This window comes from Salmo salar, chromosome 20 (genome assembly GCF_965601325.2).
Source record: "Salmo salar chromosome 20, fSalSal1, whole genome shotgun sequence".
Lineage (NCBI taxonomy): Eukaryota > Metazoa > Chordata > Actinopteri > Salmoniformes > Salmonidae > Salmo > Salmo salar.
In genome coordinates this window covers 13,773,879-13,799,860 of record NC_138310.1, presented here as the reverse complement: position 1 = coordinate 13,799,860, position 25,982 = coordinate 13,773,879, and the positions used below count along the sequence as shown (strand labels likewise).

Here is a 25,982-nt window from a genome sequence, read left to right as displayed (position 1 = left end):
AATGATGCACATTTTATTTTCAGTTTTAAAAGGTTTGTATACCTAGGAATGCATCTGCTTTGGCATTGTATTGACACCTGAAGCAAAAACTGAATGACAATCTCTTCGCTACGATTTGCTCAATGTCAGTTACGAGAGGTTAGTTAATTCTTACATTTTGCTGCCATCTATATGACAAATGGCTCACAGCACCCTCATTTAAAACGAAGAACAAGTCAACCAAGGTATTGATATTCAAAAACAAGGGTAAACTGCAAACGGGAAAAAAATATAATAATCAGGTGAACAACTGAGTTTGATGCAAATATTAAAAAGAAAACCAAATATACACTAGAGTCAAGGTCGCCTGTCTTTTTTTCAAAACATTTTTTACTCGTTTTTAAATACTAGCTGTTCCTGCCAAAACCAGCACCTAGACACACTGGGTTTATCTTGCTTTTTTGCAACATCTTCTTTTGAGGTTTCATGGTAAGCTCATGCTAAATCTAAAACAGTTTAAATCCACATTAGTAAAGAATCATTTCAAGCCAGGGGATAGGGAGGGCTACAGTGCATACCAAATACTGAAAACTAGAAAACCACTTATTTCAAAGGGAGGTGTGATCACCTGCCTAGTGCCCCTACAATCTTAGTTCCATGACCTCGTGAAATGGCAGAAAAATAAATGATGAGTGGGTGATTAGCAATTGTCCTCCCCTGAAACAAAGAGTCTGTCTTGATCGTGGGTCGTTAGAGAAGCGCTATTAGCATTTATACTATTAGCATTTATGCATGTCCCATGCTGCATTGTGCTGTAGCCAACTCTTCTGTTGGTAGTTGTCAGGCCTTAACAATAGAAGACTTGGTAGGCCAAAGTCATGGAGCAAAGTGTCCCCTGTTCACCCATAGGAAGGGCAGACCCGTGGCCAGTGGGTCTCAGTAGCGTGCTAAAACCTCCAGGGCCTCCTTTTTGACGGCGAGGGGAGAGTGCTGCTGCACGCCTTCCGCACCGATACTGGTCTCCCAGCAGTCATAGCCACAGTCTCTCAAGTCCTGGATAGTGTTCTGGACCACCGAGCACTCCGTTTCTACCAGAGGAAATCACAAAGAAAAACAAAATCACATACAGTGAGCTACATTCACAACACACAACTCGTCAGTGTTTGCCCCTCTGTTCGTACCTACTGTGCAAGAGGATTAGTTTACATCTGCGTAGGTTTTTACTTAATTCATCTCTGAGAATGACTTCAGCTGCTACACAATTGGCACCCTATGCCCTGGATGCACCCTAGAGCTCTGTGCTGGGAGTCTGATGGCTGCTGTGAAAGCTGCTCACAAAGCCCTCTCTAGCAAACAGCAGAAGGGCGCACACCAGCGGTGCCAAATAAATGGGACAAAACAAATAACTGGATTTAAAAAATGTGTAAAACAGGCTAGGGGTAAAAAAAAAAACACTTAGGGTGTGAATGTGTCAAATAAGGAAACTATTCCCGAAAGGAAAGTTGCGGAGAGCCTCTCGTCATGCAGCAAAGGAAATGTTTGCATGACTAGGGCTTTAAGAAACTGACCTTTGAGGAGGGCATTTAACCTGAACCGCCTCAGGATATCTGTGGTCATGTGTGGTTAATGCTGGGCATACGCTTCATGATTTGTAAAATCTTAACTACTTGGACGTGCTCACATTTCCCGATTTCCTTGTCCCAAATCTTTCATTCCGTCCATCCTCAATCCCAGAACGTAGGTGCTCACATTACACAATGATCCCCTAGTTGATCCTGCCCTGCGTTTTTCAGTTGTCATGGGGGAAAAAACGCAAACACGCAAACAGCGATCTGCTTTATAAGTGTGCACATTATTATGTGCTGTAACATCAAAAAGAGACGTGTAGAATATAGACCTGCAAATGGTTCGGCAGACGTGGACAATATTGCTTACAGTCGTATGAAAAAGTTTGGGCACCCCTGACAATTTCCATGATTTCCATTTATAAATAATTGGGTGTTTGGATCAGCAATTTCATTTTGATCTATCAAATAACTGATGGACACAGTAATATTTCAGTAGTGAAATGAGGTTTATTGGATTAACAGAACATTTGCAATATGCATCAAAACAAAATTAGACAGGTGCATAAATTTGGGCACCCCAATAGAGAAATCACATCAATATTTAGTAGAGCCTCCTTTTGCTAAAATAACAGCCTCTAGACGGTTCCTATAGCCTCTAATGAGTGTCTGGATTCTGGATGAAGGTATTTTGGACCATTCCTCCTTCCAAAACATCTCCAGTTCAGTTAGGTTTGATGGTTACCGAGCATGGACAGCCCGCTTCAAATCATCCCACAGATTCTCAATGATATTCAGGTCTGGGGACTGGGATGGCCATTCCAGAACATTGTACTTGTTCCTCTGCATAAATGCCCGGGTAGATTTTGAGCAGTGTTTTGGGTCGTTGTCTTGTTGAAATATCCATATCAACTTTGTGACTGATTCTTCAACATTATTCCCAAGAATCTGCTGATATTGGGTGGAATCCATGCGACCCTCAACTTTAACAAGATTCCCAGTACCGGCACTGGCCACACAGCATGATGGAACCCCCACCAAATTTTACTGTGGGTAGCAAGTGTTTTTCTTGGAACGCTGTGTTCTTTTGCCGCCATGCATAACGTCCCTTGTTATGACCAAATAACTCAATCTTTGTTTCATCAGTCCACAGCACCTTATTCCAAAATGAAGCTGGCTTGTCCAAATGTGCGTTTGCATACCTCAAGCGACTCTGTTTGTGGCGTGTCTGCAGAAAAGGCTTCTTCCACATCACTCTCCCATACAGCTTCTCCTTGTGCAAAGTGCACTGAATTGTTGAACGATGCACAGTGACACCATCTGCAGCAAGATGATGTTGTAGGTCTTTGGAGGTGGTCTGTGGGCTGTTTTTGACCGTTCTCACCATCCTTTGCCTTTGCCTCACTGATATTTTACTTGGCCTGCCACTTCTGGCCTTAACAAGAACTGTGCCGGTGGTCATCCATTTCCTCACTATGTTCCTCACAGTGGACACTGACAGCTTACATCTCTGCGATAGCTTTTTGTAGCCTTCCTCTAAACCATAATGTTGAACAATCTTTGTTTTCAGGTCATTTGAGAGTTGTTTTGAGGCCCTCACGTTGCCACTCTTCAGAGGAGAGTCAAAGAGAACAACGACTTGCAATTGGCCACCTTAAATACCTTTTCTCATGATTGGATGCACTTGTCTATGAAGTTCAAGGTTTAATGAGCTCACCAAACCAATTGCGTGTTCCAATTAATCAGTGCTAAGTAGTTACAGGTATTCAAATCAACAGAATGACAAGGGTGCCCAAATGTTTGCATAGCCTATTTTTCACATCTGATTTAATTTCATACAACTTAATATTGCTACACTAAAAATCTTTGTCTGGACAATACCCCAGTACTCAGCTTTTATTAGAAAATGAATGGCATGCCTCTGTGATCATTTTCTGTGACGACAGAGTAAATTATTATGCAGCCTCAGAGGGGTGCCCAAACTTTTTCATACGACTGTATATTTTACAGAGGAAATTGGAGGTGAAAACTTTTAATGTTGAAAAGACAGCCACATTTTATCCACAGCTCCACCAATCTATCATAATTCTGGCTAACCCCCTTCTAGTTCAAAAATGTATCTCCTTAAAATATGATTTTAAACCTAACCACACTGCTAACATTATGCCTAACTTTAACCCTCAGTCTAGAGTCTAAGTCCTGTCTAAGCCAGGGGAGCGGGAGTTCTGAAGTAACATGTGGAGTTGTCATACCAAGGATCCTTAAGGTATCAAAAAAGTATAGAAAAAAATTATTGGATGAAACATTGAATTTGGTCTTTCTGCTATTAGCCCATACAAACGCATTGAATAACAGATTCACTACATGGAACAACAGATAATCCCCCAAAAAATCTAAAGGAAGTTTGTTCTGAAGTGTCTGTCCTATATCTGAGAGATTTAAGAAAGATCAGTAAACTATTATTATATTTAAAAAAAATGTACATGTATTTAGCCCTTTATTTTAGGCACTAAACTATCTCCATATATACTTCCATACATTTAAACTGGCACCGGGGACCTTCAGATGAGTCTTGTGGGCATCCTATGGAGAACACCATGTCCGTGAGAGTCTCAGCTTTCCACAGAGGGGTCATAATAGTGTGTAGCCCAAACCGTTCGGACGCTACAGACGTTTTCGTGAGAAGACCACTGATCTGACAAACACCCCTCTAGCTCTGCCACCTTTCACCTCAGATGCGGAAGGGCGATATCAGCGGATGTGGTGGATTGAGACGGAGCCCATGAACATCGCTTAAACAGATGGATTTTTATGGGGATTTTTTTAAATGTTAATTAGATTTCCACAGGGGCGCGACCATTGTAGGGCAAGGGTTAAATGAAGACCAAAAAACAAATGTTTGTTTACCTGAATTTCTACGATATAGCCAATTTTGACTTTGTGGCTGTAGTAACTAGTGACAACCTGCGTGTTGTTGTTGCTTTTCTCTTACAGGCTGACTACACCACTCGCGTGGCCAACGAGCGTCTGCGTTGCCAAGGGCTAAAATAGAAGTCAGTTCTATTTCTGATGCAGATCACGCTGCAAGTTCTGCCTCTCCCATCTCCTCACTGGTTTATAGAAGCAGGTACCCACGTGCCATCTCCTCATTGGTTATACCCTATGGGTGACTGAAAGAGGAAATAGGTCGGTGGTGCGGTAATGCACCTAATTTATGAAAGTTGACAATCGCAATATAAAGTCAAGAGAAGAAAAAGCCTGGAATGATGAGAGATGACTAGAAATGATTCGGTTGACCGTTTTATGTGTGGATTAATTGGTGGAGTAGAGGACCTTGTGCATTTCAGGTAAAATAACAACTCACTGTTTAAATCCCAGGACAAATTAGCTAGCAACAGCAAGCTAGCTAAATAGGACAAATTAGCTAGCAAGTTCTAGCTAGCAAGCTAAATTGCCATACATGTTTAATGCTTTTCGACCTGTCCCCAAATTAATGTCATTGGTTCAGAGTTTGTTTTGATATTGTAAACCTGCGTGTCGTGATCGTGTTTGGTGTGGGGGGACAAAATACATTTATGCACGATGGCGCCGGTTTGGGTTCCGTGTTAGCCATCATTGTTTTGGTCTCACATGCTGAGTGCTCATTGGCTATTAGAAGTAGTCCTTGACTAATCGCGTCGTAGCAGTGCTCATACTACAAGATGCACAACCAACAGGGGTCTGGTGAATGGAACAGCCATCATCGTTGAGTCCTTGATCCGCTCAAACTATGCAAGTCCCGACGTACTGATACTAGCCCAAGTTCATAGGATTTCACCCCGATCATGAAAATTAGCCTGGGACAGCAAAAACGTGGCGAAACCGTGTAGTGTATGCCCGGCATAAGTTGGAAAGAGATTGGCACTAGCAGCGCCAGGGTCGTGGTTTCAATTCCCGTTAGGGGTCAAATATACAAAATAAAATGATGCTCTCACTCGTCTCTTTGGATGAAAAGCATCTGCGAAATAGCATATACTGTATTATTAGTATTTACTTAGCTGAAGAGCCAACCGTAAGCTAAAGTACATCTCTATGTGGAGGAAAAAACATTGCACACAATGCTCATCAGCAAAGAAATGATATATATTTAGCACGTCACCAGACAGTGGTGGATTTGAACAAGGCAGGAGGATAGCAGGCTACTTTACTGCATGCTCATCCCTGCTCTGCCTCAAATCAAAGCCTTTCAGCCCAAAGCTGATCTGAGAGCACTGGGAGGGAAAACAGACACTTAAGTAAACTTTTGGGAAAATAGCTTCAAACCACAAAAATGTGCAACACTTGCTTGCTAGTACAACAAAGCAAATCAACATCAGTTGGGGATATATTTAGGAGATCTTTAGCTGATTTAAAATTCAATGTGTTACAGGCTGCAGGCATAAACAAAGAAGGCAGTGGATTCAGACAGGTTCTCTGCCTGTTTTGTTTTTGTGGAAGATAGGATCCTGTTTGTCACTCTCTTGGCGTACTGACATATCCCTACTTCTCTACGCCGTCGGTTTGAGACTACAGAGCTTTTGCCTCAAACGAGGAAGAAGATAAGGATGACTAAGGTAGAGATTTCCAGGACATACAATATTTCCAGCAGGAAAGAACCCCCCCCCCCCACATCTTTTGGCTCGCCGTTCAATCAATACGCTGAAGCCAAATCTACTGAAGTAACACCATATAATCAGCATGCAGACATCATTTCACAGATCTCTCACTTTTAAAAGGATTCATTACAAATAGAAAATGGTAACTCCAACCCAAAATGAAGGTGAGGACCAAAGATGATGGCAATGCAGTGTAAGGACAAATAGGGACGGATACCCCCCCACTTGATTACTGTAAGCCAGATAGGAAGGTAAGTAGATAGCGAGCTACAGTACCTGGTCTAAGCAGGGTGATACCACAGCCCCCTCCGCCGGCACCAGTCAGCTTGCTGTGTAGCCCTCTGGCCAAGGTGACCCGGCACAGGGTGTCCAGGGCCGGGTGTCCTACACCCATCACATTCAGGTGGTGCTGGTTGATGTCAATGAGTTCCTACGGTAGACATAATAGCAGCTGTCATTTTTATTTCAGCTGTTTTTTTTGTTGTGGCATGAAAATACTATTTTATCTTTACATGCAGCTGTAGTCTTTATCGTGTGTAAGAAGAAGGGAATCATTCCTCTGCTGTGTCACACTGGTAGTGTGACTGCAGCACCAGAACACACTGTCTACAGGCAACACGTGTGGATGCGTTTCCATACAGTACCTCCAGGATATTATAGTGCTCTGGTGTGGGGGTGTCATTGGTCATCTCTGATAAGGTCTGCTCGCAGGTGCAGGAGACTGCATTCACAGATTCCAGTACAGGGTTTATAATAGAGGGAAACTGGGGGGGGAGAACAGCAAATAAACATACTTTTTACAAATAATTGGGAATTCAATGTAAAGGAATTGAACAACACTAAATATACTAAAGGAAGTCAACAGTGCAGACTAAAGCAGCAAATACCCATATCTCACCTAGTGGTCATACTCATTTAAACAGTCAGTAGATACTGTACAGCAGCAGCACAAAAAGCCAGTCACTCAGTGCCGAGTGAAAAACATTGCTCTTCCCCCCCAATCATAACACTGCCAGTAACACCACCTATGTCGATCTAACAGAACAGAAGTGCTCACCCCTGTGGGTGTCGTCAAGGCAACGCCACAGAGGGGTGCTAGCTGAGTGCTTCATCTCCATGTTTTATGAACTGGCCATTCCATATGAATTCAATTACCTTCTGACTGCACCCCTTTAGATTTCAACAAAACCTGACAAACATGTTTGCCCATTTTAGTGGTCAGAAAGTGACTTTTTGAATGCCAAAACATTTAGGAGATTGAGCTTACAAAGAGGGTTGTCAAATAATTTTTGAATTTCTAGATACTTGTTTAAAATAAAAAAATGTATGTGTGTTGTCATAAATTGAGACACGGCATTATCTTGAATACAGGGTGGGTGTCATTTCAGTCATAGAAACAGAATTCATAGAACGGGATGTATTTCCATTTCAATTACTAACAGAAAGATGGACCCCAGTCCACCCACCGTTGAATTTCAACTTGAATGGGAATGTCTATTCTATTATCTATATTTCTACAATTTCAATAGGTTTATTGGGGAAGATTGACAGTTTATTTTAAAACAATGGATATTCCTACTCAGGTCAACATTCTCTGATGTGTGGACCTCCAACCATTTTGAAAGTAGAAATGTAAATTGTATTGAATTTTTTTGTTCATTAAATCAGCCAAAACATGACACACACCCCGTATTCAAGAGCATGCAGTCTCATGGTGGGCACAACACAAACACCTCTGATTATGTCAAATTGTGTCTAAGCTACAACAGTAGCTGTTCAAATGTTCAAATGTATGAACATTTAAAAAAAAAAAATCTGATTTAGATAATTCATTTTAAAGGTAAAAAAAGACTTTTTGACAACCCTGTTTGTAAGCGTTCCGATTATATCAAACTCAAACATTTATCTTTTTCAGTGATGAAGACATGGTAGGGTGGTTTACACAAAATGGGTCAACTTTGAGCACCTCTATCTCCTGAATGTTTTGGCATTCAGGTCCAAAATGTCACTTTCTGACCACTTCTACCATGGGCAAACATGTATGGAAGGTTTTGTTCAAATCTAAAAGTTGTGCAGTCAAAAAGTGATTGAAATGACACAGAATGACCCAAAGGCACTCAATGCCAGGCCCCAGAGTGCCTTTCCCATACAAATGAAAGCACGGGCGATTACACTAATTACAGGGCTGGGGAGGTGAACACAGGGGAGACGACATGGCAGCCATTTAGTACCTTGTTCATTTTGTCCTTCACTCCAGCAACAAGTACCTTGGTGCTGCGAGGGACCTTGGTGTTTGTGAGTAGGATCCTTAACATTGGGACCCTGCAAATAGGAAAATAAAAAAGGCAGGTTAGCAATATAATACCACATGATGCACCTGTATATGTCCAGGTGTTGCAACTGTTATGAATTCCCTCATATGAGTGGCAATAGTAGAGTCCACAGAGGGAGCATTGCCTATCTTTTCCATTGATCACTTTTGTGACGGCATGGGCAACGCCGTCTTCATTCTAAAGTAGTTCATTTCAACTTCACTTGGGGATTTAAATTCCACCTGCCGTGCTGGAATGTTCGCTCAAGTGTGTAATTCATTGGCTGATCCCCCCCACTGACCTGGATGACATTCTGGGATCCCTTCCCAACCCAGTAGACTACTTTAAAATGATGTCTGCTATCACAGTCTGTAAATCTGTCAATGTAAATTAGGCCCAGCGAGCATATTCATGGAAAGGTGATTTGTTAAGCAAAACACTGTTCAGTACCTGATTAAGGGTGTTATTTTCCCAGAATGGTATCTCAATATGCCACCTAAAAGAGTCAAAACAAAGTGAAAGAAATGGGCATCGGATGAAAATAAAGAACACAATGGAGCATACATTTTCTGACTGCAAAACAGCCCTCGCAACACACATAGGAATACTGCAGCACATTTCCCCTCCGTTTACTGTAGCATCCGCATAAATAACGTCTGCCTTCTCACAGAGATCCTACAACAAGATAAATCCCTACAATACTGTGAGTTTTGCAGACAACAAATGTTGCCAGATTGGATCATATCATTCCATTGTAGTGTCCACATACACAGCTCATGGTATCATACATCACAATACAAAGCTGTGTGGTGTCTGTGGTGTTGAGGGATCCGGGTCTTACCCCATGTCCCCACGGCGTTGTCCACCCCTGACGGGTTCCCATGGATGATCTTCTCCCCCTGAAACGCCCACCTGTTGATCAGCTCCATCTCCACCTCACCCCACCTATTGAAACATGATGAAATATAGTAGAGATGATTACAATGAGAATTTACACTGGGCATTCAAGCCCTATCAGCATTGCCCTGCTGTCCCTCACGCTGTGCTTGTGATGAGCCCTACCCATACTAACATGTGAGGACATCAGTAACAAAGTCCTAACTGATTTTCGGAATAGCATCCTTCAGTGGCGGCAGTACCCAATACGTTTAAGATAAATAGGGATTTGAAAACGATCAACATCTCTGAAGAGGACTGGAAAACAATATGTAGGACCCACTGTACCACTAACAACACAATGGCAAGAATTCTTCTGGAAAAACAACGTGCCATTTTTCATAACCCTAAAACTACAAATGAATTACAAGTGCTGGAGAAACTGCAGCCAAACGGAAGTAAATCATTCACATTGTGGGCAGGTATATATATTAGGACATACGTAAGTTACGGTGAGAGAACCGTGCATTGTCGGACTCTGCTAGTGGTGCAAGTACTCTACATAAAACTACAGTACATGCAGACTAAGACAAATATGGCTTCCAATGGACAACAATTTAAATGTGGCAATGTTATAAGATCTAGTAGACAATTCGTTGTGCAGTCAATACCTGGCTGTGCTTTCCTGGTCACTCAGTAGAGAAGGGATGGTCCCACTGGCAGAGAGCAGAGCTGCAGCCAGGCACACAGAGTAGGCAGCACTTGACCCCAGACCCGCTCCAGTTGGCAACTCTGACCACACAGACACAGTCAGGCTGGGTAACTCCCTGAGATGGAGCAAGAACCATGAACCAAATTCTCAGCTTAGATGTGCTTATATCTAGGAATAGGAAAGTAGTATGATTTATTAAGACTACTTAGATAGGCTAGGGGGGAAAGTATATCATTTGGGTGAAAAAGATACAATAAATAAACACTTTCCATGAAATCACTCTCAAACTGTGCTATTGTTTGTACCTACTACTGTTTGTAAGAGGCTTTTGGGCACCCAATCTCACACAAAAACCTCACACTTTGCAACAGCTTATACAGCAAAAATATCCAGAAAGCACACTTCCTGTGATCTTAATGAAACCGGCCAAAAGACCGAGGCACAGCAGTACTTCTCATTGGGAATGACTAGTGTGGTGTGCATATGTGCTGGGTGTGAGCTGAGTTTACTTGCTCCGCTGTCAATGTCCATGACACTCAGACTCCTTTTGGGCAGACAGGAAACGCGGGTGCTCTAAGCTAATTGTGGAGCTCTTCTCCCCAGGGACAAACAAATCCAGACTTGTTAAGGCTGCAGCGGGGCCTAGTGCCAGCCTCTAATTAGTGGCTGTCCGTCCTGTCAGAGCCCGTCCACTCCTCTCTCAAACACGCTAGCCTAGCGCCGCCCGCGTCAGCCCCGATTAGGCCTTCTCTTTAGCATCCGCCCAGCTCCCAGCTGCCTAAGTCTTCCTCACTAGCATGGGGTCTGTATTGTTCATTAGGGCATTAGAGGTTTGGTTCTTGGGTGTCAAGATTAGTATTACCCTATGTTAACACTCCTATATTAATTATATCTATCAATTTCAATTCTTACCCTGACCCAGCAAAGACAGAGAGGTAGATGTAGAGGAAGGCTAAAATGGCCATGCTGCGAGTATCCAAGGTTCCATTTGATACACCAACCAAATCTCGCAGCCTCCTGACAAGCTCTGCATCAAGCTCATTCACATTCCCCAGCTCGGCTGTAAGCAGAATTACAAAAATAGACAACGTTACCATAGAAGAATAAAACAAAGAAAACCAACAATTATATTTTGAGCTGTTGTTTTACAGCTTTGCCAATAGCTTTGGGGTTCAAGTCCAGTTCAGGCTCTCTCCCAAATTCGCTGCATTGGTGTCATAAGTGGAATGAAGCTGCTGGGAGATCATTATGTCCCATAGCACAGACACAAGGATATGACTTTCCAAGGGGGTAGTGTAGCAAACTTAGTACAACTCCTACCTTGTCAGGATGTTTAAACCTCTTGGTGTAACGGCTAAGCTGTTGGACTGAGTCACAGGGTTCCAATCCCACTCGGGCTACCCTTCAAATTCACTACAGTACATTTCAATCCTCCAGCCAGAAAGTGTCTCTCACCTCCAGAGTCAGGAAGCAGCTGCTTCAACTCAGTCACATCCCAGCTGAGGAAAGTGTTGATGTTGGGGAGATTGATGCAGACTTTACTGGTGGATGTGGCTTGCAACCGTAGGTATGTGCGCAAGTTCAAACTCACAGCCAGAGCCACCTAGCAGGGGTTGGAGAAAACAGACCTCTGAATTGTTGCTGTGGTTATAGTCAAATCATTTTCATTTCAACAACCAATCTTCTTTCAGTGGAAACACAGAATAGACTGTGTCTGTACTGGGGGTCATATGATGAACAACTCTCATGAATACATGAGTGTATAAAGATGCTGTATTAGCCTGGGGGCAATTCCATGGTAAAGGAGTTGCACTGAGACTCAGGTTGTTCACTGAAAACATTGTTTTCAAAGTTGAACAAGCCATACAACTCTACGCACAATGAATACTTTCAACAATTTACACAGAAAATGTTTCAAAAGCACATGTACTATTAAAAAACTGGAGATCTGCCACTGTTTTTTGTGACCATTTTACAAAAACTTAAGATTCAAATATGTCTGCAGAAAATAATGAGGTGTCAGCTATGATGACACCTTGACTTAGAACAAAAACTATTTTGGTTATTGAACTACAGTAAGTGAACTGGATTTACACCCGGGAACAGAATTGCAGTAAAGAATTTCATCATGGGTTTCTGATCTGTACTGCACAGAAATGCATAATTATGGTTATGAATGTCATTCTCTTCATGGTGACGTATCCTAAACAGGTACACAAAGGCAGAAATACGCAATATCCTTATTTTGCATAGTTGGGTATTATCCTACACACTGGCTATTATTTTAAATGAGCTCTGCCACCAAACAAGACCAAATTTGTTTGGTCCGGACCAAAACTGAACCAATCATAGACGTCTATATGTTCCACAAGTTTGGACAGCACAGAAGAGCTCAGTAGAGTACAGTCAAGTACAGTATAGTGTAGTGTACTCAACTCTAGTGGGCTCTACTGTGTACTAGGATTGTGACGTTTAAATTCAATTGGGATCGTTAACTTTTAGAAAAGATCCCTAACCGATCGTTTTAGTTTTTTTCACAAAATTAAAATCAAAGTGCAGTTAACATACCACTAACAGGTCCCGATCATCATCATAAAGGGGAAAAAACGAATTAAACAAATACCTAATGCAACAATGCTGTAACGTTAGAAGGAAATACGTATCTTTCAAATGATTTGCCACGAATATAAAGCGCTCCGCTCGTCATTAACAGTTGGAGAAATGGCAAGAGAGTGAGACAGTGAAGCGACAGCAGGAAAATCCTGTATGGGAATACTTTGAGAAATGAAATGGTGGTGAAATCTGCTAACTTTGCGAGGTGAAGCTGAGCTGCGGTACAGGTGCAACGCTGTGAAAGGGAGGGAACATGAGACCCAACCCGTTGCTGGCAGCAGTGCAATAAGGGACGTAGTGAGAAAAATCAAAGCACTGACTACAGAAAGTATTGCAATTGATATGCAGACGTTGTCAATGCCAGAGGATGACTGCGTCAACGTCCGAATGGCATATCTATAACCAGACGGAAGATGCCGAAAAAAACCGTGACAGCCCGGATGGAGAAATTGTATGCTTGCTCTGCAAGTAAAAAACCGGGAGCTCTCAAACACCATACGTGGCGTTAACAAGAGATTGTTGGACATCTATGAACACGCTGTCATGCATCACTGAAACGAGCCATCACACAGCCCATGTACTGAGAACATGGAGGAGAGGCACACAGCAGGAAACCTAAAACGGCATTAACTACCATTGTTGCCAAGTGTGTGGGGGACAGCAGTAAGAGTGCAGTCTGATAGGTATCCAGGACTTCAGTAGATTAAACTGCATTGCCAACTAGCGGTCAAACGCAGGATCATATCTGAATCACGTCATTTTAAGATTTTTCTTATGGTTTAAACTTCAACAAAATGGCTGTTTATAAACGTTAAGAAAAATGGTACACTTGTCACATCCCGTCCACAGATTGAACAACGCGACAGATATTTCACTGGATGTACACTACCCGGTCAAAGGTTTTAGAACACCTAGTCATTCAAGAGTTTTTCTATTTTCTACATTGTAGAATAATAGTGCAAACTATGAAATAACACATATGTAATCATGTAGTAACCAGTGTTTAAACAAATCAAAATATATTTTATATTTGAGATTATTCAAATAGCCACCCTTTGCCTTGACATCTTTGCACACTCTAGACATTCGTTAAACCAGCTTCACCTGGAATGCTTTCCCAACATCTCAATTTGGTTGAGGTCGTGGGATTGCGGAGGCCAGGACATCTGATGCAGCACTCCATCACTCTCCTTCTTGGCAAAATAGCCCTTACACAGCCTGGATGTGTGTTGGGTCATGGTCCTGTTGTGCTTAGTCCTACTGGCGTATCGCTGCAGAATGCTGTGGTAGCCATGCTGGTTAAGTGTGCCTTGAATTCTAAATAAATCGCAGACAGTGTCACCAGCAAAGCACCCCCACACCACCTCCTCTATGCTTTACGGTGGGAGCCACACATGCAGAGAGCTGCGTCTCACAAAGACACGGTGGTTGGAACCAAAAATCTCAATTTTGGACTCATCAGACCAATGGACAAACTTCCCACCGGTCTAATGTCCATTGCTCGTGTTTCTTGGCCCAAGCGAGTCTCTTCTTCTTATTGGTGTCCTTTAGTAGTGGTTTCTTTGCAGCAATTCGACCATGAAGGCCTGATTCACACAGTCTCCTCTGAACAGTTGATGTTGAGATGTGTGTGGTACTTGAACTATGTTCTAGCATTTATTTGGGCTGCAATTTTGGAGGCTGGTAACTAAAATGAACTTATCCTCTGAAGCAGAGGTAACTCTGGATCTTCCTTTCCTGTGGCGGTTGTCATGAGAGCCAGTTTCATCATTGCGCTTGATGGTTTTTGAGACTGCACTTGAAGAAACTTTCAAAGTTCTTGAAATGTTCTAGACTGACTGACCTTCATGTCTTAAATTAATGATGGACTGTCGTTTCGCTTTGCTTATTTGAGCTGTTCTTGCCCTAATATGGACTTGGTCTTTTACCAAATAGGGCTATCTTCTGTATACCACCCCTACCTTGTCACAACACAACTGATTGGCTCAAACGCATTAAGGAAAGAAATTCCACACATTAACTTAAGGCACACCTGTTAATTGAAATGCATTCCATTTGACTACCTCATGAAGCTGGTTGAGAGAATGCCAAGAGTGTGCAAAGCTGTCACCAAGGCAAAGGGTGGCTATTTGATTACTCTCAAATAAAATATTTTGATTTGTATAACACTTTTTTTGGTTACTACATGATTCCATGTGTTATTTCACAGTTTTGATGACTATTATTCTACAATGTAGAAAATAGTATGAAACAATCTGTTTCCCTACCATTTGCAACTTGTTTTATTGGACTGATCAACAACATTTAAATAGAAATTAGCTTCATTTATAAAAATGTGTGCTGTCTCTTTAACCAGTAATGGCATAGTTCAAGAGAGAAGAGGGAGGCTGCCCATCAGAGCCCCATTCACACATAGTCTGTTCGCTGAAGCAATAGATCATCTTTGGGAGACCGATTTTAAGTGAATTAATAAAGTTTTGGTGGGAATCAACTTTGAAATTAGCATATTTTGGGTAATGTGACTTGCTGTATCATAATCAGTCACATTGACCCCAAAACGCATGGAGTTTAATACAGTGACAGAAAGAGAATGTTAGCTTCCTTATGAGACCAACATGATCTCTCTCTCTACTCCAAATATCAGGCAAGTTACGTGCCATTCACAGGAGGTTGGTGGCACCTTCATTTGGGAGGACGGGCTCGTGGTAATGGCTGGAGCGGAATCATATCAAACACATGGTTTCTGTGCGTTTAATGCCATTCCATTCACTCTGTTCCATCCGTTATTATGATCCGTCCACCCCTAAGCAGCTTCCATTGGTGCTATTACATACTGAGTATCACCAAACCATGCAATCCATTGACATGACGTGCCTGTATTCTACTTCTTAAACACACACACAAAATTACATCTTGCTCTAACTATACAGACATAGTGTCTGTCTGCATCGCTCTCGCGCACGAATATGCATACACGATACATGTATACATACGTTTGTACACATACAAGCAACAGATATATTGGCTACATTCACTTATTTTCACACATGTACACACAGTATGTATGACAGAGAAACTCATACTGCACATGTTCACAACATGATATGTGTGAGGACTACATGCGGTGTGCACGCGTTCATGGTGCATGTGCAGACAAATGCGAGCACATCCCATGTAGTCCTCACACATATCATGGTTGTGGCCCGTACTTTTTCCATGTCAGATTACATTCAGGGAGAAGGCTTGGTAGGATAAATAATTAGCGCGTTAAATAACATCTCTTCATAAAATACATGTCGCAGAATGTGTATAGGCTATACTCAAACAAATTGTTTCAGTCTGACATGTCCCCGGGCACAGAGTAAACTACATCTGAAAAGAGCGAAGAGGACAGAGGGGATGAGAGCTAAAAAGGGTCAGAGTAAGCTCTGGTCTCTCTAAGCAGCAACTAAAATGAGAAATGTTATAGAAAATATGTCCATACACATCCCCAGAGAGTAAGGACTGATAGTCTTTTTGGATCCAATTTGTGTGGGAGTCTTTTGATACAATTCTAAGTATCAAGATTCAGGAAAACACCAAGTTCATGCATCAATATTTTGTACTTGTGCCACACAGAGGACTTGGTCTGAAATTGTCAGTAGCACCCGGATGTCTGCCTTTTTAAATCCAGGGATCCATCCTGGGAGCGGCATCGCGTGGACATTGGCGAAGTTGTTGACATAGTGGACGATTCGCTGAATGTCCTCGTAGGACAGCACCCATTTGCTGGCGAGACGACCACCACACTACTTCTTCCTTGGAACCACACCATGTTCCTTGTAGAATGTTATCAGTGCTGTCAGCTTATTTGTAGAAATTCTGAAACCAGAAAATAAATTATTTAAAACATGCCTTTAATATGTACTGAAAGAAACAATGTATTCTGAGCTCTTATTTCTAGTCATCATACAGCCTACTACTCACTCTTCCTTAAGTACATCATTAACTTTTTAATACTGTTGCAGCTCCAATAATAACAGAAAACATCAAGTTGTACTACTCTAAAGAAAGCTTAAGTGTTGGAACTTGAATGTTTCTCTTCAGATTTGCTGGCCATCATGGAAATATGATGTCCTCTGATGTTTCCTTTCTGTTTGTTTGCTCCTTTTAGAGCTTAACGTTTTCTTGCAGAGGTTCATGGAAAAAGCTACTCGTTTTTCCTCTGGAAAAATAAAGACATAACAGTATATAATTTAACATTCAGTCATCGTCATCTAGTCTAGTCAATACATTTTCAAATTTCAATAATTACACAACCTGCACTCATTCAAATGCATACGTGAACACAAACAGCACACAGTTTTACTAGTATTGATAAAGGTATTTGATCATGTTATTGATGGCCATTTCATGCATTTATGTAACCTGTCGTTAGGACAAATATAAGCACCCACCACACACACAGGTCGAATAAGTTACTGCAAATATTTTAAGGTCTCTCTCGGCTTTAATAGGCTAGCTAGCTAGTCAGTCTATTTGTCTCATCACACACACACACACACACACACACACACACACACACACAGCAAACTAAACTTGACTAATAGTTGATTGGCAATCACTTACCATTGGTGAGTTCATTAAAACTGGTCACGTCTCGACCATCTCCTCGGGGTTAAAAAGCAAATAGCAGGGCCTCCCTTCATTGGACTTGCAAGTGCACCTGAACACGCAAACCTTTTCAATTTCTTGTCCAGAATCACTGACATATTCCCCCCCGACCGACTGAAGCACCGTAATTGAAAGATCCAACATTAACGGGTGGTCTTCCTTGGTTGCCTCCTCAAGGGGCTTGGCCTCAACTTTGGTGGGCTCGTCTGATTCGGTGTCTGTGCTGTCTGGAGTCGCTGATGGACACACACTCTGGCTCAGGTGTCAAAATGTAGTCGGCAATAAGTTGACAGCACTGATTGTCTGAAACAGCTCCCAGCACAACATTACTATTTCCTGCGAATCCATTGATGCAGTAGAAATCTAAGCTAGCTAGCTAAGGTGTAGGAAGTAGTAACAGTGTGACTATGCATGATGGGTTTTTGACAGATCTTAAGTGACAGTGTAGCCTGAGGTAAAGTTTTTGGTTTACTGCAGATAATACACTACTGTAAGAAAATAATCCAATTGAATAGCCTATTGCAGCTTCATTCAAAATATATACATTGTTCTTCAATGCGGGATAATTTTTGTTGGTACCCTTCCCCAGACACAATCCTGTCTCGGGGCTCTACGGACAATTCCTTCAACCTCATGGCTTGGTTTTTGCTTTGACGTGCAGTGTCAACTGTATGACCTTATATAGACAGGTGTGTGCCTTTCCAAATCATGTCCAATCAATTGAATTTACCACAGGTGGACTCCAATCAAGTTGAAGAAACATCTCAAGGATGATCAATAGAAACAGGATGCACCTGAGCTCAATTTCGAGTCTCATAGCAAAGGGTCTGAATACTTATGTAAATAAGGTATTTAATTTTGTTTAATTTGCAAAAATGTCTAAACCTGTTTTCGCATTGTCATTATGGGGTATTATGTGTAAAAAAATATGTTTAATCAATTTTTGAATATGGCTGTAACGTAACAAAATGGAGTAAATACTTTCCGAATGCACTGTATGAAGGGCCTACATGTATCAACTGTCACAGTGAATGCTTTTGTTTATATGTTTTGTACGAATTAATTGAACATGCCAAATGCATCATAAAAAAATATTGTGCCTATTTAATGCACCCTTGCAGTTAATAGATCGCAAAGCAGCATAAAACTGAGCTAAACAATGGGAAGTGACAAGTTCACTTTCTCATTCATAGCCTAACAATGCATATCAAGTGCAAGTGCACTGTTTAGCTCACATCTGAAGGCTGGGGGGCATTTAGGACGTCTTCTAATGCGGAACGCCAAAATATCCTAATGATTATGATCACACTTCCTCAATTCAAATATTATCTCAACACTTCCGTCATAACTGTCAATTTATTGAAGAACAATTACAGTGGGCAGTTTGGAAGACAAAAATAATCCCGTCACAATCGTACTTTGGAATAACAGACATTCTGGGGTAATAATTACATAACCAACGTTCTCTAGTATTAATAGTCCTGTGCGAATAGGGCTTTATTGTTGACTCTTGCCATTGTCTTGATGGGGGTCACCTTGGGGTCATGGTAGGGGCTGCACCAAATGATTGTAGTATTATAATAATTGATTATGCTTATGTTGTATTAATAGATGGGGAAGGGCTATAAGACCCTCCCCTACTACATTTATAGGGTCCTGGACCACAGATTAACAATATATGCATTATAAGGTTTAATACTGTTCCACAGTTCTTTTCTAGTCTCTGCCTCTTAGTTTGTATAACTGTATATGCATGGGCTTGGTCTCATGAGTAGAAGGTGTTGACTTAGGCAGTTACATCACCAGGAGTTGACTGCAAGCATGTTAACCTGTTGGGGATAGGGGGCAGTATTTGCACGGCCGGATAAAAAAACGTACCCGATTTAATCTGGTTATTACTACTGCCCAGAAACTAGAATATGCATATAATTATTGGCTTTGGATAGAAAACACCCTAAAGTTTCTAAAACTGTTTGAATGGTGTCTGCGAGTATAACAGAACTCATATGGCAGGCAAAAACCTGAGAAGATTCCTTACAGGAAGTGCCCTCTCTGACCATTTCTTGGGCTTCTACACTCTCTTTATTGAAAACTGAGGATCTCTGCTGTAACGTGACACTTCCTACGGCTCCCATAGGCTCTCAGAAGGCGGCAAAACGGTGAATGATGCCTTTGCAGCCCCTGGCTGAAAAACAGTAGCGCATTTGGATAGTGCTCGATCAGAGAACAATGAGACTGGGGGCGCGTGCACGAGGCGACACCATGTTTTTATTTTTTCGTCTTTGAACGAAAACAGGGTTTCCCGGTCGGAATATTATCGCTTTTTTACGAGACAAACTCGCATAAAAATTGATTTTAAACAGCGGTTGACATGCTTCGAAGTACGGTAATGGAATATTTAGAATTTTTTTGTCACGAAACGTGTCGGGCGCGTCACCCTTCGTCACCCTTCGGATAGTGTCTTGAACGCACGAACAAAACAGAGGATATTTGAACATAACTATGGATTATTTTGAACCAAACCAACATTTGTTATTGAAGTAGAAGTCCTGGGAGTGCATTCTGACGAAGAACAGCAAAGGTAATCCAATTTTTATTATAGTAAATCTGAGTTTGGTGAGGGCCAAACTTGGTGGGGTTCAAAATAGCTAGCCCGTGATGGGGCGAGCTATCTACTCAGAATATTGCAAAATGTGCTTTTGCCGAAAAGCTATTTTAAAATCGGACATAGCGATTGCATAAAGGAGTTCAGTATCTATAATTCTTAAAATAATTATTATGTTTTTTGTGAACGTTTATCGTGAGTAATGTAGTAAATTCACCGGAAGTTTGCGGTGGGTATGCTAGTTCTGAACGTCACATGCTAATGTAAAAAGCTGTTTTTTGATATAAATATGAACTTGATTGAACAAAACATGCATGTCCTAGGAGTGTCATCTGATGAAGATCATCAAAGGTTAGTGCTGCATTTAGCTGTGGTTTGGGTTTATGTGACATTATATGCTAGCTTGAAAAATGGGTGTCTGATTATTTCTGGCTGGGTACTCTGCTGACATAATCTAATGTTTTGCTTTCGTTGTAAAGCCTTTTTGAAATCGGACAGTGTGGTTAGATTAATAAGAGTCTTGTCTTTAAAATGGTGTAAAATAGTCATATGTTGAGAAATTGAAGTAATAGCATTTCTAAGGTATTTGAATAACGCGCCACGGGATTCCACTGGCTGTTGAGTAGGTGGGACGATTTCGTCCCACATACCCTAGAGAGGTTAAAGCAACTTTGGCAGGCTAAAATAACTAACTTTAGCTGGCTGGCTAAGATACCTGTATATGCAGTTAACATTATTTGAAAACTGGTTAGATTGCGTTTTTAGGTGATAGGACCAAAATATATCACAGTATTTAAAAGTAGTGACTCTAGGGTGGCAACACATACATTAAGTAATTTCAATGAGTCTTTCTCCATTGTGATTGTTTAAATTATTTCCACACTGATTCTTCAAAGTAGCCACCCTTTTCCTTGATGTCAGCTTTGCTTTGAAAAATAGCATTAGATATATTTTTTAACACCATTGGTTACTACATAATTCCATGTGTTATTTCATAGTTTTGATGCCTTCACTAATATTCTACAATGTAGAAAATAGTAAAAATATAGAAAAGGCCTGGAATGAGTAGGTGTGTCCTAACTTTTTACTGGTACTATACATATCCCAACCAGAAGCCATGGAATACAGGCATAATCTGCACCGAGCTAAAGGCTAGAGCTGCGGCTTTCAAGGAGCAGGACACTAGTCTGGATGCTTATAAGAAATCCCACTATGCCCTCAAATGAACCATGAAACAGGCAAAGCGTCAATACAGAACTAAGATTGAATCCTACTACACCGGCTCTGACGCTCGTCGGATGTGGCAGGGCTTACGGACTACAAATGGAAACGCAGCCACGAGCCCAGTGATGCACGCTTACCTTTTATGCTCGCGTCGAGGCAAGCAACACTAAAGCATGCATGAGAGCACCAGCTGTTCCGGACGACTGTGTGATCACGTTCCCCGTAGCCAATGTGAGCAACACCTTTAAACAGGTCAACATTCACAAGGCCGTGGGGCCAGATGGATACCAGGGTGTGTACTCAGAGCATGCGCGGACCAACTGGCAAGTGTCTTCACTGCCATTTTCAACCTCTCCCTAACCGAGTCTAATACCTACATGTTGCAAGCAGACCACCATAGTCCCTATGCCCAAGAATGTGAAGGTAACCTGCCTAAATGACTACCGCCCCGTAGCACTGGGCTGGTCATGGCTCACATCAACACCATCATCCCAGAAACCCTAGACCCACTCCAATTCGCATACCGCCCCAACAGATCCACAGATGATCTCAATCGCACTCAACACTGACCTTTCCCACCTGGACAAAAGGAACACCTATGTGAGAATGCTGTTCATTGACTACAGCTCAGCGTTCAACACCATAGTGCCCACAAAGCTCCTCACTAAGCTAAGGACCCTGGAACTAAACACCTCCCTCTGCAACTGGATCCTGGATTTCCTGGGGCCACCCCCAGGTGGTAAGGGTAGGCAACAACACGTCTGCCACGCTGATCCTCAACACCGGGGCCCCTCAGGGGAGCATGCTTAGTCCCCTCCTGTACTTCCTGTTCACCCACGACTTCAGGGCCAAACACGACTCCAACACCATCCTTAAGTTTGCTGATGACACAACAGTGGTAGGCCCGATCACCGACAATGATGAGACAGCCTATAGGGAGGTGGTCAGTGTGGTGCCAGGACAACAACCTCTCCCTCAATGTGAGCAAGACAAAGGAGCTGATTGTGGACTACAGGAAAAGGAGGGCCGAACAGGCTATCATTAACATCGACGGGGCTGTAGTGGAGCGGGTTGAGAGTTTCAAGTTCCTTGGTGTCCACATCACCAATGAACTATCATGGTCCAAACACACCAAGGCAGTCGTGAAGAGGGCACGACAACACCTTTTTCCCCTCAGGAGACTGAAAAGATTTGGCATGGGTCCCCAGATCCTCAAAAAGTTCTACAGCTGCAGTATCGAGAGCATCCTGACCGGTTGCGTCATCACCTGTTATGGTAACTGCTCTACATCCGACCGTAAGGCGCTACAGAAGGTAGTGCGTACGGCCCAATCCATCACTGGGGCCAAGCTTCCTGCCATCCAGGACCAGTATACTAGGCGGTGTCAGAAAAAAAGTATCCTGAACTAAATATAAGTGTTGATAGTTTGGCAGGGGCTTCAACATTCTTATGTTTATGTATTTCAAATACCTTTAAGACTTTTTCTGGTAGATGTTTTCTAAGAATCCTTTTCCAACTGTTTGACAAGAATGCCTTAATACATTTCTTTTTTTTTTAAATGACTCAGCTTTCATTTGACACCCAATTTGACATGCTCCTAAACTTCACGTTAGTACTCATGTGTCCTTTTACATAGAGCCCGACCAATATATAAAGTTAATCTATATTATCGGCTGATATTGGCCTTTTACCTCTATATCGGTATTGTCTGATAATTCCACCAATAAACGATATTCAATTAATGGGAAGAAAAAAGGCTACACATATTTTCCTGTGAAACTGCACATCTTCTCTCTTTTGTGGCACCAGTGTAAGGGTTTATGGCTGGGGAAACAGTGTTGCAGTAGTCTAGTATGTGGTGCGGGAATAATGACAAGTGAACCTGGGGAGCTTTGCCTTCACGTTGCCTTAAAGGGAACAGACTAAGGAATTCAGCCGAACCGAACTCAGCCCATCTCTTGAGATGGTCTCCATTCGGTTCACTTCGGGGGCTCTTTTGAGGTGTCTGAGTTCCTTTTGAGTGTTCACACTGCACAAAAATGTAAGCTAACAGCACTGAGTTCGCAAAAATTGTCTGAAAGGGACCAAGTGTGAAAACACCCTTAGGCTCAAATTGTGTTTGTTGATTCTAGCAAATAATTCTACTTCATTGGCTAGCTGAGGGTTTCTCAACTCCGCGATGTAGTTACATCACATCAATGGAGTTGAGTGGTAGACAAGTGTGTGGACTGCATCTCTGACTACGTCGAGTCATTGTCAGTCGATACTTCTAAAAATACTAATTCTACCTATGTTTGTCCTCTGTAGCTGTGTGCCTTTGTTTGCTGAAATCTCTTTTTTTTTTTATAAACCGTTAATCAAAATACAACCACCGACTGTTTCCCCATATCAACTGACAGCGACTCGATGTAGTCGGAGGTACACTCCGCCCACAGTCGTTGCAACCCAACTGCAGCGATATGTCCAGCAGAGCTCTTCACGAATCCACCTGTATACGAATACCCGAGACCCGATCCTGGACCCAGATCCAGAATTCTAAATAATGTCACAGGTCTGGGTTGGATTTGATATGATTGTCACGGGTCTAAGGTATGTGTAATTTTTTTCACTGACTTGTCCGGAAGGATCTGAACGTGACTGCTGTAGTAGAGAGCAAGAGAGAAATGGTATCATTTATGCTGCTGCTCTTGCTTTTTACAAGAGTGGAGCGTGGTGCGTGTAGCTTGTTGTTGGCCAACCCATGGGTCATCAAAGCGGCAATAGGCTACAGTCATAGAGCCTCGCTCCGTGTGTTGCAAAAGTTAGGAGATATCTAATCAATGGAAGATGGAATTAAATTGACGAAATGATAAGTTGAAGGATAGGCTAAAACGACCAAGAGCCAACAGGTAGGCTGCTATTTAATATTCTGAATGGAGTTATTTGTAACTCTAGGATTAGAAAATGCATGCACTGCAGCCTCAGTTAGCCTACCTAGCTAACTTCTCACGGTTTGATCCAGTCAAGACAGATACTACGTAATCATACAATGATAAATAATCTAGCTATGGCAGCTATTAGCCTACTATAGCGCGAGTCAGCTTGGTTGGTTGCTGTCTCATCTCTCGCTTCCTCCTCCCCGTGTCACTCACTCACAGTACGGCCCCTCCCTGCCAGCTAGAGCAGCACATCTCTCCCTCCATCCTCTCCCTTTAATAAAAAAATAAAAACAATTCTGCTGCATCCCTCACTCGGGTCAGATCGGAACGGGTCTGGATCCGACCAGGTCTAGTTCTCCTCAGGTCCATTTTGGAATGGGTCCAACTTAGAATTGTGATGAGGCATATCTGGGGAAGGGTATACAATAATTTCTAGAGTGTTGAACATTTCTAAGAGCACAGTGGTCTGCATCATCGGGAAATTGAAAAAATATGTCACTACCCAGACTCTGCCTAGAGCTGGCCATCCAACCAAACTGAACAACCGGGCAAGAAGGACCTTGATCAGGGAGGTGACCAAGAACCCGACCACTCTGACAGAACTACAGAGTTCCTTGGCTGAGATGGGAGAACCTGATAGAAGGACAACAGTCTCTACAGCACTTCACCAATCTGGACTTTATGGGAGAATGGCCAGATAGAAGTCACACCTGAGAAAAAGGCATGACAGCACACCTTGAGTTTACAAAAAGGCATGTGAAAGACAGGGCATAAGGTAAAAGACTCTGGTCTGATGAGACAAAAATGTAACTCTGACCTGAATGCAAAGCCCATCTAACACCATCCCTACCGTGAAGCACGGTGGTGGCAGCATCATGCTATGGGGATGCTTTTCAGTGGTAGGGACTGGGAGACTGGTAAGGCTAGAGGGAACACTGTCTGGAGCCAAATACAGGCAAATCCTTGATGAGAAACTGCTTCTGAGTGCAAACGATCTCAGACTGGGGCAAATATGTACATTCCAACAGGGCAATGCCCCCCAAGCAAGGCTGGAATGGCTTCAGAACAAGACTGTGAAAATCCTTGCGAGGCCCAGCCAAAGCCCAGACTTGAATCTCAAGTAAGTGGAAAGACATAAAGATTGCTGTTCACCGCCACTCCCCATCCAACTTAAGAGGTTGAGAAAATGTGCAAGGAAGAATGGGAGAAAATCCCCATATCCAGATATGCAAAGCTTATACAGACATACTCAAGACGACTCAAAGCTGTAAAGGTGCTTCTACAAAGTATTGACTCAGGGATGTGAATAGTTATTTAAATGAGATTTCTCTATTTCATTCTCAATATATTTGCTAAAATGTCTAAACATGTTTTCACTTTGTCGTTATGGAGTATTGTGCGTTGATGGGTGAGAAATATTGAATCAATTTTATTCAGGCTGTAACACAAGAAGGCAGACGCTAGCTAGGTGGTCCACTGATGATACTGAGCTCCAAAGTTACTGTACTTACATTGCCATGCACGACAGCGTGTTCTCCGTGCAGGATAGCTTTCCCAGGTGCAGACATGATACATTCCTTGATTTGCATTCTGATAGCGGGCTACGTTGTATTACAGTTCATTTGCTACGTAAATTATTAGTTGTTAGCAAGGTAACTAGCTAGCTAGCCTCCAGACAATTCGCCAGGAAAACGTTCTCTAGCTATTATTAGTAATACCTCAACCACTCCGAATGATGAGGAGTCGTCTATACACAATCCCGATGTATTTTTAAAAGGGATCAAACGTAATTTTGAAGCTGTTGCCACTTAAATAGCTTGCTACCGTAATAATATTGGAAACATCATGCGACAGTGAACTGTCAACACAACGCACGCAGCCAGCGGGCCGT

At 42.2% G+C, this 25,982-nt stretch overlaps 1 protein-coding gene across 1 annotated transcript; it reads right to left on the bottom strand.

The window, feature by feature from the left end:
* mvk (mevalonate kinase) lies at positions 1 to 25,966 on the bottom strand. Its single transcript, XM_014160776.3, has 10 exons — positions 25,603 to 25,966; positions 11,534 to 11,681; positions 10,991 to 11,138; positions 10,038 to 10,193; positions 9,332 to 9,435; positions 8,941 to 8,986; positions 8,410 to 8,500; positions 6,823 to 6,942; positions 6,455 to 6,608; positions 1 to 1,067 (listed from the first exon to the last, which is right to left on the bottom strand). The coding sequence occupies exons 1-10, from the start codon at positions 25,678 to 25,680 to the stop codon at positions 916 to 918; spliced, it is 1,197 nt and encodes a 398-aa protein (XP_014016251.1). The 5' UTR covers positions 25,681 to 25,966; the 3' UTR covers positions 1 to 915.
* Positions 25,967 to 25,982: the final 16 nt, after the last annotated feature.